Raw genomic sequence first — 20,000 nt, 5'->3', positions numbered from 1 at the left:
CACACACACACACACACACACACACACACACACACACACACACACACACACACAGGCAAATAGACAGATAGACAGGCATACATACACACACACACACACACACACACACACACACACACACACACACACACACACACACACACACACACACGATAAAACACAGTAAATCATGTTAGATATGGACGAGGAGAGACAGGAAAGGAAGACATCTGGGAGGCTCTTGCCAGAGTGGCCTTACTGCCCTGCCCTGTGGGCCGATGACGCCACGGCCTGGCCCGGTGGTCTGATGACGTCACAGCCCTGGCCTGGCTTGGCGGGCTTATATACGTTACGTAAATAATTTTGAAAATGATCTCTCGAAAAAACGCCGCCAGACCCGAATCCTTTACATATTCTGACTTGGCTCATATTTGAACTAATACCAAAAATATAAAGAGATTCCAAACCCCAGTAATATTGAAGATCTTTTAAAAGAATTATAAAAAAAAATGTTGGAGCCCTGACCCTTCTTAAAAAAAATTAAATGTCCGCCCATTCTCACTTCAAAGGAACGAAATACACTTTAAAGAATATGAACAGTGTTTCCTAACACTTTTGAGAGAGTTACAGCCAGATATAAATCATTCACAAGGGTAGCAACAAAATTATTATCGGAACATTAACACCGTTAGAAAACAATTCCACTCTCCACAAATTCCACTGACCAGGAAAGCGAAACACTTTAAAACACATCAACTATTTTTTGAAAACAATAACACCTTGATACCACATCTAACAAAAATTTTCCCAGGACTGTCCTGAAAATTTGGCGCCTAAAACAGCCTTATTTAACACGAAAAACAACAACAACAACAACATAAAGCGCCCCACAAACGCAATAAAAACACTTTAAACACAATCAAATACTTGTACAAAACATAAAATCTTGCTATTCAACACAAATAAACTGTCCAGGAATTAAAGAAAATAATCCTAGGTTCTGGGCGGGTCGGGGTAGGCATATCCAAGATGGCGGCGGGGCCGAGAACGGGTCGACTCTCCCTTGTCCCTCACTTAAAACTTCACCAAACTTAAACCTGCCCATGGCGGGTGTATCTCAGTAGCTGATATGAAAGCTTAGTAACGCGACTACATGTTGTGGCAAGACAGTCATATAATTCTGAGAAATAAGGCTTGAAATGACTAATAAATGAGATATCAAAGATGGCGGCGGGGTCTGTGGTCGGGTGGACCCTCCCCCTCTACCTCACATAAAAACAATTAAAAATGGGAAGAAAGGCATTTGATGATTTATGTTGAGTTATACCTTGGTTGTGGCTCGCCTTAAATAAACACTTACTTTGATAACGTAGCCCTGCTTCTTTGGTTTAGTTTCGTGGCTTAGTCCAGCAATGAGAGGAATTGGATTCTTGTTATTGTCACCAGAACCTTAAAAACACACTTGAAATCCCGTATGAGTCACTTCAATTAGAGCCATTTGAGTGTAGAAATCTTGTTAATATGTCACTAGAATCGTAAAACACTCTTACAATAAAGTCTCAAATCAACCGGAAGCTTTTAAATGTGGTAGTTCCTGCCGTCAGGACAGACTAAGGAGTACTGGGAGTGGGAGGGTGGGTAGCACCAAGGCGCCGCTGTCTGTCTTTGCGTAGCCACAGTCGCCTTATTAACTAACATATAACTTGAAAAAGAAAGTCTGCCATCAGAGTGGTATTGATACTACTGCATAGATAGGTAGTACAACTTGTCCTGTACTTATATTCATACTAAAAAAGATGATATAATTAACTATAATATGACATTTTGATCAGGAATGTCTTAACCAGGCCATGGCTTGTTACTCTACGCTTGTTTCATCTTAATGTAACAACCATCAAGCAAATATAACCAGTGTGTCTGCATGCTTGTATCTTTCCTTCCATCGGAAAAAAAGACAACTAATCGGTCCTATAGGATTACTTTTATTTAACTGACGACATCGTAAGACCTGGAAGATTAGCTATTCATTTCTAAATACAACAAACTTCAAAGAACGAGTAGTTATGTAATATTTTACTAGGCATCAGAACAGGAAAATATTTAGTTTAGTGTCCCCTTATATTAATCGATAAGCAGCAATTAACATCTTTGCATGTAATATATGGAGTGTCTTTAGCTATTTACAAAATGTGTGCAGGTGTGGTGAAGGTTTGGTAAATGTAATGTGTGTGTGTGTGTGTGTGTGTGTGTGTGTGTGTGTGTGTGTGTGTAATCTACCACTACTACTATCATTATTGTTGGTACTACTACTACTACTACTCTTCCTACTACTATTACCACAACCACCACCACCATTACCAGCACTACTACTAGTGCTACTACTACTACTACTACTACTACTACTACCACCACCACCACCACCATCACTACTTCAGCCCCTGATGGTGGTTGCGTGTGCCATGTTTTGAGGAATGAGTTTGCTATAACTATATATATATATATATATATATATATATATATATATATATATATATATATATATATATATATATATATATATATATATATATATATATATATATATATATATATATGCGCATCTAGGCTTGTGTATCAAGAATATGAGATTAGGCCTAATAATCAATAGCACGTACAGGCCTATTGACGTAAAACTGACAACTGTGACGACCAAAATAGTCCTCCCCAAAAAGTGCCGCCCGGGACGGACCGCCCTCTCCGGCCACCTTAGCTCCGCCACTGTGATAGATAACATTAAGGAATATATTTCTTTCGCACAATATTTCACTTGAACAACAAAAAAACAAAATTTAAACTTCTACCATGACAATGTGAATCCAATTCATGAAGCTTAGTTGGTGCATATAAAAATAGTCTATACATAAACTACTTCTCTGAACTTGCACTTCTTGTAACTCCATAACTATACTTAAAAAACAAAGGTGATGACAAGAACAACCTCTTCACTTCAAGCCAATTTGAATCTGAAAATATTAAAAGAGAATACTGAAATCTATTCTTAATGTATAACTGACAAACACGAAATATCACCATCTCGTTGCCGCCCTTCGCAAACTTTATGAATGTCGCAATCTGTCACTGAGATAAGAGCAAAAACACCTTAACGATATTACTGAGTCAGACATATGAGAAATTATTACCAAAACATATCTATATATCTAGGGAAGGTTGTTCGATCTAAGAGGATGAACTTACTAGATCATCAAAAATTTGATGAACGGATGTTATAAAATAACTCTCATCACTTGAGTTGATATAAATAAATATAAATAATAATCACAGCACTGCTTCAAGCTGCATGTTGCTTCCCTTATGCTAAGAATTGGAGTATCAAAACACATCGGGTGTTAAAGTGACCAACTTCTTTCATTTTAGGTCTTTTGGTGACTTTTAGGAGCACTAAGATAAGAGATTTTCTCCACGCCTCCACTTGTTTTTGTACCATTAGACAGTTATTTAGATAAATAGATAAAAAAAATCATAAAGTAAAGTAGTGATGGGGATAATGTTAGTAGTAGTAATAGTACTACAGTAGCAGTATTAGTAGAAGTAGTATTTGTTGTTGTAATGCTAATAGTAGTAGTAGTAGCAGTAGTAGTAGTAGTAGTAGTAAAAGTAGAAGTAGCAATAATAATGATAGTAATAATAGTAATAGTAGTAGTAGTAGAAACAGTAGAAGTAGTACTAGAAGCATTATCAATATCAACATAACAATACTACTACCACCACCACCACCACCACCACCACTACCACCACCATTAGGACCAACAACAGCAACATGCACCTCGCCGGCACACATTCCCGGAAGCAGCACCACAATATCATCAGGCTGGCGCGCCTCAGCCAGCGGAATGACCCCAACACGCGTCTGTGCGCCATTCAGACCCACACTCAACACTACCGCGACCTAATTCCCCTCACTTCTAGGCAAGCAAGACCTCTCTCTCTCATCAAATTTTGCACTTCATATACTTAACTGGTTTATTTAATACTATTTTTGTTGCGGAATTGTGGCAGCAGGAAAGGGATTGGGACTGAATGGTGGTGATGATAGTAATAGTAACACTGATGGTGGTAATGCTGAAAAAATAATAACATGAACAAGATTAAGAGTAAAAGGGAGAGTACGGGTGATGCCAGCAGCAAAAAGCAAAAAGGATTGGGAAGTGAATAGTGGTAATGATTGTAATAGTAACATTGATGGTAATAATGATGAAAAATACGAACAAGAACAAGAGTAAGAGGATGAACAAGGAAGAATAACAACGTTGGGTGAGGACAGCAGCAAAAAAGGAAAGAGAGAAAATATTACGAATTGAGGGAGGAAAGAACAATAAGAAGAAAAGAAGAACCACGACGAAGACAGTAAAACAAGAGAAAAGACGTTAACACTGCCAACAACGACGACGACGATAAAAAAAATAGAGCGAGAGAGAGAGAGAGAGAGAGAGAGAGAGAGAGAGAGAGAGAGAGAGAGAGAGAGAGAGAGAGAGAAGCAAAATAAAATAAAACACACAAGACTAATATTCACGTTTTTTCTCTTCCACTTCCTCCATCAGAAGGCCAAATAAATAATATCGTGCCAAAAACAGACTGAAGTGAAGGACATCAACACAAGAAATCGACGAATAAGGACCCCACAAAAAACACATAAAATAAAGCAAAACAAACACCTAAAAATCCTACAAAACAGCGAAAAAAAGATAAGGGGTCAACGATGCGGAAGAGAGAGAGAGAGAGAGAGAGAGAGAGAGAGAGAGAGAGAGAGAGAGAGAGAGAGAGAGAGAGAGTTGAGGAAGGAAGGAAGGAAGGAAGGAAGGAAGGAAGGAAGGAGGAAGAAAGGGAAGGGAAGTCACTCATGCTGATGACTAAGTGTATCTTTCGTGTTTCCTCCTCCTCCTCCTCCTCCTCCTCCTCCTCCTCCTCCTCCTCCTCCTCCTCCTCCTCCTCTTCTTCTTCCTCAGTTGGTATAATACTGCACCAAGCCATAACAGAGGGATGATAGGAGGAGGAAGAAGATAGAAAAGAAAAAAGAAAAGAAAATGAAGAAGCAAGGGAATGGGAGTGAGGAAGAGAAGAGCAAGGTGGAGAAGAAAAAAAAATGGGGAAGAAGAAAGAGATGAAAATGAGATAGAAAGAGAAAGTGATAGAAAGAAAATATGTGTTGAAAGGAGAAGAGGAAGAATAAAATGATGGAACCGAGAAAGAAGATGAAAATGAAATGGAATGAAGGGATCAAAATAAACAGGGGAGAGGACAAAGTGAAAGAAAAGAAAATTGAAAGAGGAAGACGAGAGGGAGAAATAGGAAGAACATGAAATGAAAAAAAAAAAAAGGAATGAGAAAAGTGGGAAAAGGTGAATAAAGGAGGAGAAGGCAGAGAGCGAAAAATGAAAAGTGAAGAGAACGAAGAGGTAAAAGAAATAAGCAAATAATGAGGAATAAAAAGAAAAAAAAGGAAGAAAATGGAAGAAGAGAAAGACAACGAAGAGAATAAAAGAATAAAACAAGGAAAATTAACACAAAAAGAAAAATGCAGTGAATTTAACACGGAAGGATACACAAAAAAAAAAAAAAAAGAAAAGAAAGAGAAGTGGAACAAAAGAAAAAAAATTACTCAGACATAATTGCAAAGAAAAAAAGGCGAAATAAAGACAAAAAGATAAAAGAAAGAACTGAAGAAAATGGTAATAATAGATAAGAATGAGAAGAATAGATAAAAAGAAGGCGAAGGAAGAAAGGAAGAGAAAAATATGTAATGAGAACAAGAGAATGAAAGAATAAAGGAGAAAGAGCAATGAAATATGATAATTTTAGGAGAGAGAGAGAGAGAGAGAGAGAGAGAGAGAGAGAGAGAGAGAGAGAGAGAGAGAGAGAGAGAGAGAGAGAGAGAGACGTGACTGCGAGGAGGAAGGAAGGAAGGAAGGAAGGAGCGTGAAGAGGAGAGAGAAAGAAAAACAAGAACAAGGAAGGAAAATAGGAGCTAACTAGGAAAGAGGAAGCAAGGTCGCAGTGATGAGGCTTGATAACACAACATTAGGAAGACTGAGGCGTGTTGGAGGAGGGGAAAGTGAGGGAAAGTGATAAGGAGAGGGAGGGAAGGAGGGATTAGGTGAGGGAAGATGGGGAGATGAGGGATTAGTGAAGGGAAGGTGGATACAGGTGAAGGGAAATGAAGGGAGGTGAATGCTATGATGTAGTAAGGAGAGAGAGAGAGAGAGAGAGAGAGAGAGAGAGAGAGAGAGAGAGAGAGAGAGAGAGAGAGAGAGAGAGAGAGAGAGAGAGAGAGAGAGAGAGAGAGAGAGAGAGAGAGAGAGAGAGAGAGAGAGAGAGAGAGAGAGTAGTAAGGGTGTATGTGAGGGTGAAGTGAGGTAAAATGAAAGTTGGTTGCGCAGAGGGGAGAGTTGGTGGGGTGAGGGGACGGTCAGGTGGTGGTGGTGGTGGTGGTGGTGGTGGTGGTGGGTGGTGGTGGTGGTGGATCAAAGAGGATATGGTTGAGATTACCTGGCTTTACATAAAACAGGTGAGAATTACACTTCATACCACAAGTGCAGGTAAATCTCTCTCTCTCTCTCTCTCTCTCTCTCTAATAATAAGAAAGACACAAATCAAAATCTACGTAGGTAAAATGGTCCCACTATCTAACTCACTCGCTCAGGCCACTCTCTTCCTAAGCGGGTGTATCTGTGAATTCACTCAGGTAAGTCTCAAAAGACACACGTAACATCAATTAAACTAAACTCTTACACCGGTGCCTTGCGATGAAGCTGACAAGAGCGACGGGAGATGGGGAGAGTAAAGAAGCAGTTAAGAGACATAGGAAGGGATAGCGCGTGAGATGCTCAGTGAAAGGGTATAAACGAAGGGTAGGAAGTATCATAATATAGTGCTGATTTTAACCTTTTCAGTACCATGGCACGTTTTGATATTCATTAGGCTTACTATAAGGCAATTTTATACAGATTTATAAACATATGTGGTGATTGCAATTGTGGAGACTGGCCGTTAATCTTTTGACCTCCATAGATCCTTCTTAATGTAAATAAAATCTTCTAATTATATCCAAAACTCAAGGTAAAAATGCACCCCAATACTGAAGGGGTTAAGAAGGTTTACTTGTGCCATCACAGTTACTATTAAATCAAATCGTTAATTCTCATGCTTCTTCACTTAATTAGTCTGGGTAACGAATTAGACCACAGGGAGACAAGGGAAGGTGCAAGAACCCCATCAAACCTATACTTGATAGGCCTTGTATGAAATATGGCTACTTATTTCTACCTATCATACACATGCATAAATTTGTGTCATAAAAAAAATTCCACACTGACTCGACACTAACAACCTGGTTACTGAGTTTACCACATTCACCTGCCATTACTTAAGTTATTTTTTCCTATCTTATTCTACTCTAGCAAGCTTAACCTCTTTAATACTGGGACTCATTTCTACCTTGAGTTTTACGTTTGATTAGACGATTTATTGACATTAGGAAGGGTCTATTGAGGTCAGATGATTAATGGCCAGACTTTTCACTATTTTAACCCACAAAAGTTTCTGAAGCTGTGTAAAATCAACATATAGTAAGCAGAATGAATATGGAAACGCGTCATGGTACTGAAGAGGTTAAGTCTATTACTTCTAATTGCTGACACTACGGACTGCATATACTTACTGTGTCTGGCAGTTGAAGATGTGGTACTTCGCCTTGAAGGAGTGACGGAACACCTGACGGAGGAAAGAGAAAGAAATTAGTGGATTCTTGAATGTACGTATAACCTAACACGATCCCTTATTGAAACAGCTTTTTCATTTCATTTAAGATCATATTTCTCGTTTTCTTCTTGAACATAAACATTACAAGATCAAAGAATTCCATACTGGTGTAGCGAAGGAGATAGTCTGATAAGAAAAAATGCCAACAACATCTAGTATTCTCAGGCGGTCACACATTCAAGCATACTAATCCGACACAACGATGCTCAACTTCGCCGATTGAAACAGAAAGATGTGTAGGTTATGCACGTGTATGTGAAGAAACGAAGGGCGAGGAAAAATTAAACACTAAAGGAAACCAAGGAAAGGAAACTGAGGAATTTAAGGTGAAAAAATTAAGACAATCTGTAAAACCTTCAAAGATATGATGAGATGAAACTGAAATTCTTAGGGACAAAAAATAATAAAAAAAAGAGTAAAATGAGTGAGTGGACGAAGAGAAATGTTAGAAAGAAAACAAGATGGACGAGGGGACGGAGGAAAGTGAGGAAGAAGAGTGGACCGAAGAAATGGAGGAGGAAGCAGCGACTTGATAAATGTTTGAAGAAAGGAAAGATGAGAAAGAAAGAACGATGAGAAGGTGCGTCCCTGGCTCAAGAAGAAGAAGAAGAAGAAGAAGAAGAAGAAGAAGAAGAAAAGAAGAAAAAGATGAAGACGAAGGCGAAGAAGTAGAAGAAAAGAAGAAAAAGAAGAAAAAGAAGAAGGAGTGTAAAAACAAGCATAAGAAATTGAATGATACTGGATTAGGAATGACAGAAACAAAAAAAAGACTATAATAAAAAAAAAAAACCAGCAAAAAAAAAAAATAAAAGTAGAGAAGGAGGTTAGAAATAGAGAAGTGGATGGCCGGGAATTGCTCTATTGAAGATGAAAAGAGAACCAGAAAAGGAAGAAAAAAAAAAACAGAAGCAAAAATGTGAGAGAGAAACAAGAAAATGACAAGCCACGAGAAAGGAGGCAAAGAAGGCAGTGGATATTCTATGTAAGAGGTCTTGATGGGGAGAGAAAATACTGATGTCTGATTTCAAAGACAATTAGAATATAACCATAAAGACTTCCTCCTGTATTATCTTGGACGGTCTCTCTCTCTCTCTCTCTCTCTCTCTCTCTCTCTCTCTCTCTCTGTCTCTCTGTCTGTCTGTCTGTCTGTCTGTCTGTCTGTCTCTCTCTCTCTCTCTCTCTCTCTCTCTCTCTCTCTCTCTCTCTCTCTCTCAAGTGTTCCTCGTGTTAGCCATTCGTGTTCAGCCCGTTTTCTGTTTCTCGTAGCATTCCAGCACCTTTTTTGGCAGCGTCGTGCGAGTGGCCATGTGTGGTGCACGCTGTCGTAGGGATTGAAGACATTCCACACGTTTCTTATGATTACTCGCATCTTAACTCTTGCATGCTACTTGTTTAATCATTACCTTCCTTTTATACCAACATTTTTTTTCTTTATGTACTTATGTTTCAATTGTTTCATTCCTACACAGTTTATATCTTCCATGACCACGTGTAACTTCTTGACACTTGTCTTTCTTAGTTATACACTTCAAACGCATTCTCGTATTCTCAAATATCTCGATCCTTTACCTCGTTGAGTTTTAACAGATGCTAATAAAAGTCAGTGTTAGGTTCTTCAAGAGCATGTTTGTGATTATAGGATTGTAGATATTTTAGGGAGAGAGAGAGAGAGAGGGAGAAGAGAGAGAGAGAGAGAGAGAGAGAGAGAGAGAGAGAGAGAGAGAGAGAGAGAGAGAGAGAGAGAGAGAGAGAGAGAGAGAGAGAGAGAGAGAGAGAGAGAGAGAGAGAGAGAGAGAGAGAGAGAGAGAGAGAGAGAGAGAGAGAGAGAGAAAATCCGCGTAATTATTCATTTGGCCTTTGAAAACAGTCTTAATGATTCAATTACTCGCATACTTTACTTGATGTTTGGCGAGAACACGGACACACTTGCGTTTCCTCATGATATCATGTGGTAGTTTCGTAACATTAGATTGGAAGGGAGACTGTAAAAGGAAAGAAGAAATGTGTCCTTCCAACTCTTACTTCTCAATAAAATCACCTTGAATCTCTTCATCGGTAAAGAATTTTCAATGTCCTTCCCTCATTAAAAAAAAAAGAGTCGCCTCATGACCTTATCTATTCTAGAATAAAACAATAATAATAATAATGATAAACAAATGAATAAATAATGCCTTCAGTTCTCTTCCCACCTTCCCTAAAAAAAAAAAAAAATTATCACCAAAACTTATAATTCTTCGTATTCCCCCAAAAAAAAATCACGGACTCTAATCCTTTCCATTTAACAAACTATCTCCCCTCCAATCAACACTCATGCTTCTAAATATCTTTACCCAGCAAAAATTTTCCTCCCTAATCTTTCTCTCCCCAGACATTACTTTCCCCTAATCTTTCCCCCAAAAATTATCCCTGCCAATCTTTCTCCAATCTTTTCTTCTCCCAAAATTACCGTTTCCAATCTTTCTCACTCCTAACATTACTTTCCCCAATCTTTTCCCGCCAAAAAATTAACCTTGCCAATCATTCTCACTCCAAACTTTACTTTCCCCAATCTTTTCCCATCTTAAAAATCCTTAAACAAAACACACAAAATTATTCCAGACATCTTATCCTCTACGACTTAAATCCTTTGCAAACTCCTTCTCGTGAGCAGACTTTCTCTTCAGCTCTTGATTGTGACACGGCAGGGTGTGACGGCGGGTTATTGACGTGGGATTAGTGACGTGACGGTATGCACGTCTTTCCTCGGGTATGTGGTGAGGGAAGGGAAATCGGTGAGGTTTGAGTTAGTTGGTTATCATGGTTTGGTAGTTACTGAGTGAGTGAGTGAGTGAGTGAGTGATTGAATTAGTAAGTGAAAAGTAGGTAAATGAGTTAAGTAGTTAGTTATTTAGTTACGTAGATAGTTAGTTAGTAGGTATAGCGTACACATCCTACTTCCGTATTTTTAAAGATTTTTTTTCTAAAGGGAATTATTTTCATAAGCCGAAAAATATATATCACACGGATTCCTATGACTTTTCTTCTCTAACAAATCATAATTCTCCCTTTTAGACAGCCACTACTAAACTATCACTTATGAAAACCACATCAAAACCTCATTACCTTCCACTGCACTAAGATAAACCGTTGAGAAGTTTAAGGGTGTGTGTGGTGGTGATGGTGAAGCGTAGTGATAGAGTGGTGAGAGGTGTGGGTGGGTGGGTGGAGCAGTTATTATATGAGTGGGTGGGAGAAGGAGGGTTGTGGTGAGGCATAGAGAAAGAATGAGGTGAAAGGAGGGGATTAAGTGATGGTGGTGGTGGTGGTGGTGTGGCTGGATGATAATTGAGGTTATTGGCGCGGAGGATTAATTAAGGACGTGACTTGAGGGACGTGATGGAGTGGTTCAGTGTGGGTATAATTCAGTGACGCGGGTGAGACACGTGATGACTTAATTGGCTATTTATCAATTAGTCTATTTCATTTCGACCTCAGCTGAATGAAAGACTAAATTAGCTGACTTTTTATGCTCCTTCCTTTTTTTTTGGAGAAACACAGCGAGAAGCATTTTTTTAATTTCCTTTTCTTTATATTATTTTCTCTTTCACTTATTATTTTTTCTTATTTACTTCATTCTTTAAGTAATTTTACGGATTTCTCTATATTCAAATACTTATATATACGTATGAGAAAAAAAAACAAAATAATATACTCATCCACTGATCTTTACATTTATCTATTTTCATATTCTACCATTACTTTACAAATTCACTACAAATTTACTTAAATACCTTATATATCTAGTAGAGGTATTTACGTGATTCATTTAATTTAGCTATTCTGCCGCAAACTGCCCCCGTACTGGAGAAATAATCAATGGCAAGCCTTAATAATGAGCCTCTGTTCACGTGGCAGCGCAAGCTTTGTGCTGGAGGCAAACATCAGGGGACGCAGAGCACACATTACTATCCTACTCTTCCTCTTCTCCATACCACTCTTCTCTCTCTCTCTCTCTCTCTCTCTCTCTCTCTCTCTCTCTCTCTCTCTCTCACCATCCTTTTATTCCTAGACTAACAATGTATTAATTTCTTCCTTCTCTCCTTCCGCTCCTTTTCATCTCTTCTTAAACTGACTTCCCTATTCTCTTCTTCTCCACTCGGGCATCCTTAACATTCCTCCCACTCCTGATCATTTCCCCTTTCTCTCCAGACTGATCTCCCAATCTTTCCTCTCAGACACGCCTAACATTGCTTTTTACTTCCTCTTTCTAGTATTCATAAACCAGTTCCTTAGACCGGTTTCTCTTTTCCTCTCTTCTGCCCACACTGATCTCCAATTCTGTCCCGCTGACACGTTCAATATTTCCCTCCCACTAACTTCCATCAATCGTATTCCCCTTATCAACTTAGATGTTCTCCATTCCAACCCTCTTTGCCCCTCAAACTAGCTTCCATCATTCCCTTTGTTCCTCCATTCCCCTCACTTCACTTCTTCTTTAACCCCCCCACCACTCCTTCTTGACCTGCTCTACCTCCTCCTCCTCCTTCTCCTCCTCCTCCTCCTCCTCTCGTTCCTTCCACCCTTAGGAGGCACACATGAGCGTAACCCAACACCCAAAACAAACAAGCCCTTTACCCCTGAGACTCTTACCCTTACTCTCCCTTCCATTCACCCCTTTTCCTCTCCCATCTTGTTTTTCACTCCGTTTTCTCATTCTCCTCTTCCCTTTTCTCCCTATCTCCCTCCTTACTCGTTCTTTGTCTATTTGTTCTCTCCCTCCTCCATTTATTCTCCCTGATTGCTATGTTCTTCGTTATTTATCAGTATCTCCCTCACTTGCCCTTCGTAAATGTGTCCTGTGTTCATTCCTTCTTTCCTTCTCCCCCCTTCTTTCATTCGTTCTTCTTTCTTCCCTCCTTCCTTTTCCCCGACTTTTTACCTCTTATATTATATTCTCCCATCGTTCCTCATTCCCCGTTTGTAAAGATGGTAATTATGATCCTCCTCCTCCGCCTCCTGTTTCTTCTTCTTCCTCCTCCTCCTCCTCCGTCTTCCCTTCCCTCATTTCCTTCCTCCCTGTTTTTTCATTTCTAATCTTTATCTTGATCTATTTAAGTTTAATTCTCTCTCTCTCTCTCTCTCTCTCTCTCTCTCTCTCTCCCCTAAGCTCATATACACGCATATGAAATGATACAAACGATATGATGTTAAGAAAATTGTTGCTTGTTGTGTGTATAATGTTTGTGTGAAAGGAGAATAACAGGATATTGAAATGTAGGTACAAGGAGGAGGAGGAGAAGGAGGAGGAGGAGGAGGAGGAGGAGGAGGAGGAGGAGGAGGAGGAGGAATGCATAGGAAAGACGAGTGATATGAGGTCTTATGACATATGACGAGGTCACTCGTTTACTATATACTACAACTATAATAAGCTATATGGTAGGAGGCAAGGATAGAACAGATGAAGCTCCTCCCCACCTACCACGAGAAAACACACCCACATTGTTGAGAGGAACAACTAGAGAAATATATACAGGAAAGATTAAAAAAAAAAAACTAATGTAACTCCTACTATCCCTATTAAAAAAAGATAATTATAAGAAACCATTTTCTTTACAAAGGAGAAGGAGGAGGAGAAAGAAGAGGAGGAAAAAACAATGGTAATGGTGGCGGTGGTGGTTGTGATGATAAAGTTGATGATTTAAACAAAAGAATTAAAAAAAAGAAATAAGACTAAGTTTGCATGAGAAAATTTGTTCCAGTGTGTGTGTGTGTGTGTGTGTGTGTGTGTGTGTGTGTGTGTGTGTGTGTGTGTGTGTGTGTGTGTGTGTGTGTGTGTGTGTGTGTGTGTGTGTGTGTGTGTGTGTGTGTGTGTGTGTGTGTGTGTGTGTGTGTGTGTGTGTGTGTGTGTACAAGCAGCATTGTACAAAATGAGTGTGGACGAAGAAAATTAAAAACTAAGAACAATAGTAACTTGTGATTCAGACTCTTACATATTAATAATCACTCCTTGAGAGAGAGAGAGAGAGAGAGAGAGAGAGAGAGAGAGAGAGAGAGAGAGAGAGAGAGAGAGAGAGAGAGAGAGAGAGAGAGAGAGTCGTGAAGAGGGAGTCTGTTTTCTTTCTTTTCTTTCCTATTCTCCTGCATTGTCTTTTTGAGAGCATTCATTCCTCACTTCATTCTGCCGGGCCTCCTTCCTTCCTCCATCCTCGTTTGCGTCTCTTTGTCAGTTTTTCTTTGTCATTAATAAATAAAATGCACACAGCGAGAGATGGGATGAGGTGGCTCTTGGTGACTTGGATTGCCTGGGTTTAATTCCTATCAATCTTCTACTCTCTCTCTTTCTCTCTCTCTTTCTCTCTCTCTCTCTCTCTCTCTCTCTCTCTCTCTCTCTCTCTCGGTATAACTAACGCGTATATTATTTGATCTTAGTATAGTTCTTTCTCTATTTTATTTTATCTATTTATTCAGTTTATTTATAGTTTTATCGTCTAATGGGACATAGTAAAGTGAGTCCAAAGGTGAAGTTATTATCATGTACTGAATATTACTGATACATAATTAATCTACCGTGTGTATGTGTGTGTGTGTGTGTGTGTGTGTGTGTGTGTGTGTGTGTGTGTTTGACGTGATCTTCTGCTCTATGTAAGCGTTGTCATCTTTTTATTTCTTCCTCCTCCTTTTTCATCAGTTCAGTTCTCAACTCTCACGCCAATTACTGAGCGAACGGCTCCAAAATCCCGGCGAGGTAATGGTAATTGTTTTCTCTATTCGGGGCGGATCATTTACGTAATTTTACCGTCCATTCCAGGCCAGGCCAACCAACGCGTGTTATGTTTGCAATTCTTTCACGTCAACTCCTGCTGCTTTCCACCAGTTGTGCTCCATGAACCGTACCAACACACACACACACACACACACGCCCGGTAGTTCAGTGGTTAGAGCGCTGGCTCCACAAGCCAGAGGACCGGGGTTCGATTCCCCGGCCGGATGGAGATATTTGGGTGTGTCTCCTTTCACGTGTAGCCCCTGTTCACCTAGCAGTGAGTAGGTACGGGATGTAAATCGAGGAGTTGTGACCTTGTTGTCCCGGTGTGTGGTGTGTGCCTGGTCTCAGGCCTATCCGAAGATCGGAAATAATGAGCTCTGAGCTCGCTCCGTAGGGTAACGTCTGGCTGTCTCGTCAGAGACTGCAGCAGATCAAACAGTGAAACACACACACACACACACACACACACACATCAAAAGTTCTTGTAATTTCGTTCACTTGTCAGTTTTTTTATTTTTTTATTTTTGCTTCGTTTAGGAGAATTTTAAGATAACAAGCAGTGCGTCAAGACTACAATGCTTCGTTCTCTTTTTTCCTTGTCATTCCTGCACTCGTTTTCCCACATCCAAGAAATGAACGTAGATAAAAGAGAAATGAAAACGTGTGCCGATCCAGTAATGAATGAATGAGGAAGTGTTCCGTTGTTTTTATCTGTAGTGGTATAGGACTAAATATTCAACAGCAGCGTTTGTGTCATGATCTTGATGTAAATGATACTACGATCTGATGAAAACAGACAAAGTTCTCGAGAAATGCCGAGTTGTGGTATAGAGCATAAAGTTTTTATTCACACGTATTTAGCATTCCATTTATTTGCTTAGGGGTTAGAAAGGTATAAATTATGAGCATGATACAGTATATTTTCAACAGACGTAAATAGTTTTGTTTTTTTCTCTACATGTGAAAATTCAAAGTAATACCTAATTTCAGTGAAGGAGCGTTAGCAAAACGTAGAGTAAAACAAGTTATTTCCAAGCAACAACCAGGCCTGTATTCTGAAACGCTCCGCTCTCTCACCGCGACTATTTTCTAAGGACACAGAGATGACAAGTGTTTTCCTTGTGAATTGTGTAGTAATCTTGTTCATTTGTCATTAAAACTAAAAAAAACATCCTTGAAAACTTGTGTCACTTAAACAGGAGACTTTTGAAATAGTAGAGGTGCGGCGCTGAAACGTTTATGATTATGGTCCTCAATATTTTTCTATATACCGTTTTCCTACCTAACTATAAATATGAAAATTATAAAGAACAGGTAGCAAAGTTCACCGAAGCAGATTTAAGAAAAAAAAAAAACATGAGATACGTAGACAAACACCATTCCCACTTTGAACTCTTTAGGATAAATTTTCAGAGATCAAGCTCAAGATACCTGATGGAGAGGAAAAGAATCGGAATTCCTTAAAGAGATAATGGGGGAGAGTTACGTACTTGAATGGTTCCTTCTAATTGGCAGATGAAGGATTAGGTGCATAAAAGGCTATTGAAGACCACAAAGTTTTTTTTTTTCCACACTCAGGAGCAAATTTTGTGGTTGGAAGCATTTTTTTTTTATGTAAGAGGGGAAATTTGGCTACGGACAACACAAGTGATTAAATAAAAAAAAACCCACTTAGATGCCAGTCTCCGAGCAGGTCCGAGAGAGTTAGCCAAAGAATGGGATAAATGTCAAGAAACCTTCCTCTTAAATGAGTTCAGGTCATAGAAAGATGGAAACACAGAGGCAGGTAAGGAGTTTCAGAGTTTACCACAACACTGTGTCAAGTTGAGAGAGAGAGAGAGAGAGAGAGAGAGAGAGAGAGAGAGAGAGAGAGAGAGAGAGAGAGAGAGAGAGAGAGAGAGAGAGAGAGAGAGAGAGAGAGAGAGAGAGAGAGAGAGAGAGAGAGAGAGAGAGAGAGAGAGAGAGAGAGAGAGAGAGAGAGTAAAAGGAGGTTGCGGAAAAGTATCATTTTAAGTATAAGTTTTACTGGAGAGCCGTAGTTGAGTGGCGTTTGGTCATGAGACTGTGAGTGATGTGACGAAAGAAGAAAGAGGAGAAGAAAGGCTATAAATTACTGATGGGACTAAAGAGGAGAAGAAAACTTTTATCTAATTTTCAGAACGCTTACAAATTACTGATGGGAAGGACTTGTATAGATGAAATAGGTAATAATAACAATGCAGACGATGACGATAATGGTGAGGATGTTGGTGATGGTCGTAACGGTGACTATCTTACCTACTAGTAATCCGTACCGTAACTTAATGACTCGAAAGAACTAGTGAAACGGATAACATGAAAGACAACATGATAACAACTAACAAATAATGACAATGAGTATGAAGAAAGCGAGGACGAAGATAACAATAATGACAGCGACGACTATGTATATAACCTCAGCTCCCCAGCAGCGACTCCTTCAGGACACTCCATCAGCAACATGAGTGAGAGGCGTAGCTCACTAACAGCTCCAGCCTTCCTTGATGCTGCCTCGTGTCCTGCAGCTCGTCCACGCTTGACAGGAACTATGGGGCACGGACACGCCGGGATGGGCATGGCGTGTTCTGGAGCCCATAACGAGGAGAGGAAATCAGTGAGGTGTTGATATGTCTTAGTATTCTCTCTTCTTATTCTCTTCTGTTCCGTTCCTCTCTTATCTTTGTTCATTTTACACTTCTGTCTTTGTCTTTTTTTTCTCTCTCCTTTTTTTTTTTTTGTTTCCTTCAGTTCTCTTTGTTTATTATTTTCTATTACTACTTTCTCTTCTCTTTTAATTTTCTTTCTTTCTCTCTTCTCTATTTCCCTTTCTTTCCTTCCCATTATGTTTCTTTTCGCTTCTTTCTTTCTTAATTTCAGTGTCTTTTCTCTTTTTCCCTCTCTGTCTCTTGACTTTCCCTTCTGTCTCTAGTTCACCTTCAATTCCCCTACTTCCATTCCTCCTTGTCTTCTTCATTTCCCTTCCCCTTCCTTTTTCCATTACTTTTGCTATTTCTTTCCCCGTATCTCTCCCTCCTTCTCCTCCTCCTCTTTCTCCTATTTCCGTCTCCTCCATCGCCTTCATCCTCGTCTTATTCATTTCATTTTCTCCTCGTTTCCACCACCACCTCTTCTCTTCTCTTCATCTCCTTCCATCGCTCCTCACTTCCTCCTCCTCTGCTGCTCTTTACTTCTCATTTCCTGTTCCTCTACCACTGGCAATCAAACTCAGTGACTGGAACGCGGTGACTTTTGAAAGGAGTCACACAGGCAGGCAAGTTCTTATCTGGCGTGTGAAGCAGATAAATGAGATGGGATAAAAGGAGCAGGTGAAGTGTGTGTGGGATAGGGAGGAGACGGTAAATCAATAGGGAAGTATCAAAAATGGACCGGATGAATTTATGATTAGGAATGATGGGTGGAAATATGTGTATGTTTTATAGAGCAGCTGCCTCGTGTCCTGCAGTTTACGTTATTTTCTTATGCTCCTGTTTGTGTGTGTGTGTGTGTGTGTAGGTTTGACTTTTTTACTTTTTCTATCTCTAAACCCTCCATAAAAAAAAAAACAACTACACGTGACATAAACTCAAAACGTAACAAGTTAATGATGAGAAATAATGATGAAGATTACGTAGGTGTGTATCAGATTCCTCCTTCATTCTTTCCTTTCCTTACAACCCAAATTAGAGAAAGTAATGTCTGAGTCCCAGCACAAGCGATTACGGAGAATGGCCCATCACTCGTGCTGACGTCACACCTCCTCGCTAATAACCCCGTCAGGAACAACAAACTAACGGCCACACAATTATGCTGTATATTCTTGTTATGCAACCTTATGAACGAAGGGAAAAGTAAAATAAAAAAAAAGGCAAATGAAAAATATGAACTGAAAAGGAAAGAAAAAGTAAAGATGCAAAATTATAAGAGAAAAGTATAAACATGAAATAGAAAAGAGGTTAATAAGGAAAAAAAAAGTAAAATAAAAGAGCAAAAGGATGGAAAGAATGTTAAACGAATGTAAGAAGAAAATATGTGACTAAATTATATAAAAGGTGGGTCTTCTAAGAACGTAAATAAAAAAAAAGATAAAGAATGCAAGAAAAAAACGTTAAGCCAATGTGAAGAGAAAAAAGATGTAACAAAATTATATAACAAATGCAAACCTTTTTACAACCAAAAGAGAAACTAACTTACAAGATGAAAACCCAAATGCAGATAAAAAAAAAAAAAAATCAGGACAAAATAATAAACCAAAATGAAGAAAATGTTGGCCCAATTCACCAATATTGACATGGAAATTGCAGGATATTATGAAGAAAAGAAGAAAAATACCACAACTTGTTTACCTAATTACACGCAGATAAACTGGCGGCAGGTATATTTCTTTGATGTTTCTCACGGTCGACGCGACGTTAACTTTTAGGCTTTACCTCGGCCGTGAGAAATGATTACCTTATCCCGGCCAGAGCCAGTAAGGGGGGGATGGAGGTGGTGTGGGAGAGGCAGAGACAGGGGGTGAGGGAGAAGGTTAACGTGATGGAGGTGAGGGAGAAGGTGATGAAGGTGATGGTGGAGAGACTGGGGATAAGGAAGGGTATTGGAAAGAGGAAGGGGGTAAGGCTGGGATTAGGGAGAGGGTTTGGGGGTTAAGGGAGGAGGTTGAGCTAATGGAGGGGATCAGGAAAAGGGTAAGGAAGACTTTGGGGTGAGGAAAGGGATGATGAGGAAGGAGATTGGAGAGAGGGAGAGATTGGAGGTGAGGGAGGGATAAGGGAGAAGGTTGGGAGAAGAGCAGACTGGGATTAATTTAGGTACCACATTTCTGAAACTTGAAAAACGAAAAAAAAGTTGCTAATACAAAAACTATTCAACAAGAGACACTACCGAGGTTTGGCTTTCGCCCCGAAGGAAAGTTTTGCCGCCGCCTGGTTTAATATAAGGTTTTCCGCATGAACTGGCGGGAAAAAGCGAGGCGTGGGGAGGGGTGAGGTGTTGGGCCTACCCGCTGCACTCGTTTCCGTCAGGCAGGTGAAGTCTGTCCCCAACCACCATCTATCTTGTCCTTACACGTCTATCCCGACATAGACAGGGTTTCTGGACGTCTCATTCTCAGCGTGAGTTGTTACTTTGAAAACAATATATGTATATATATATATATATATATATATATATATATATATATATATATATATATATATATATATATATATATATATATATTCGAATGTTTATCAAATATACATTGATAGAAAATGTCTTCGTCGAAAATTATTGGATTGTTTCCGTAATAGATTATTTTTTCTTCCTTATCTTTCAGGTGGTAAAAGTGCTCCATGTCCTGACAACACTTGAGTATTGTTACATAACAAAGCTTTCCACCTTCAAAATACAGTATCCTAAATTTTCTGTACCGTATGATATTCATTCCTTTACCTTCTCCAAAGTA

General features: G+C 39.4%; 1 protein-coding gene across 7 annotated transcripts in view; it reads right to left on the bottom strand.

Moving 5' to 3' along the window:
* Window positions 1–20,000, bottom strand: part of LOC123504973 (inactive dipeptidyl peptidase 10-like) — a 286,150-nt gene that overhangs the window by 38,069 nt on the left and 228,081 nt on the right. For all 7 annotated transcript variants that reach the window (XM_045255953.1, XM_045255945.1, XM_045255952.1 and 4 more), the window contains one exon: window positions 7,694–7,746. In XM_045255953.1, the coding sequence (XP_045111888.1) occupies window positions 7,694–7,746 (53 nt within the window). The remainder of the gene's footprint in view (window positions 1–7,693; window positions 7,747–20,000) is intronic.

Source organism: Portunus trituberculatus, chromosome 17 (assembly GCF_017591435.1).
Source record: "Portunus trituberculatus isolate SZX2019 chromosome 17, ASM1759143v1, whole genome shotgun sequence".
Classification (NCBI taxonomy): Eukaryota; Metazoa; Arthropoda; class Malacostraca; order Decapoda; family Portunidae; genus Portunus; species Portunus trituberculatus.
The sequence above is the reverse complement of the archived record's forward strand: the minus strand, read 5'-3'. Positions and strand labels throughout refer to the sequence as shown.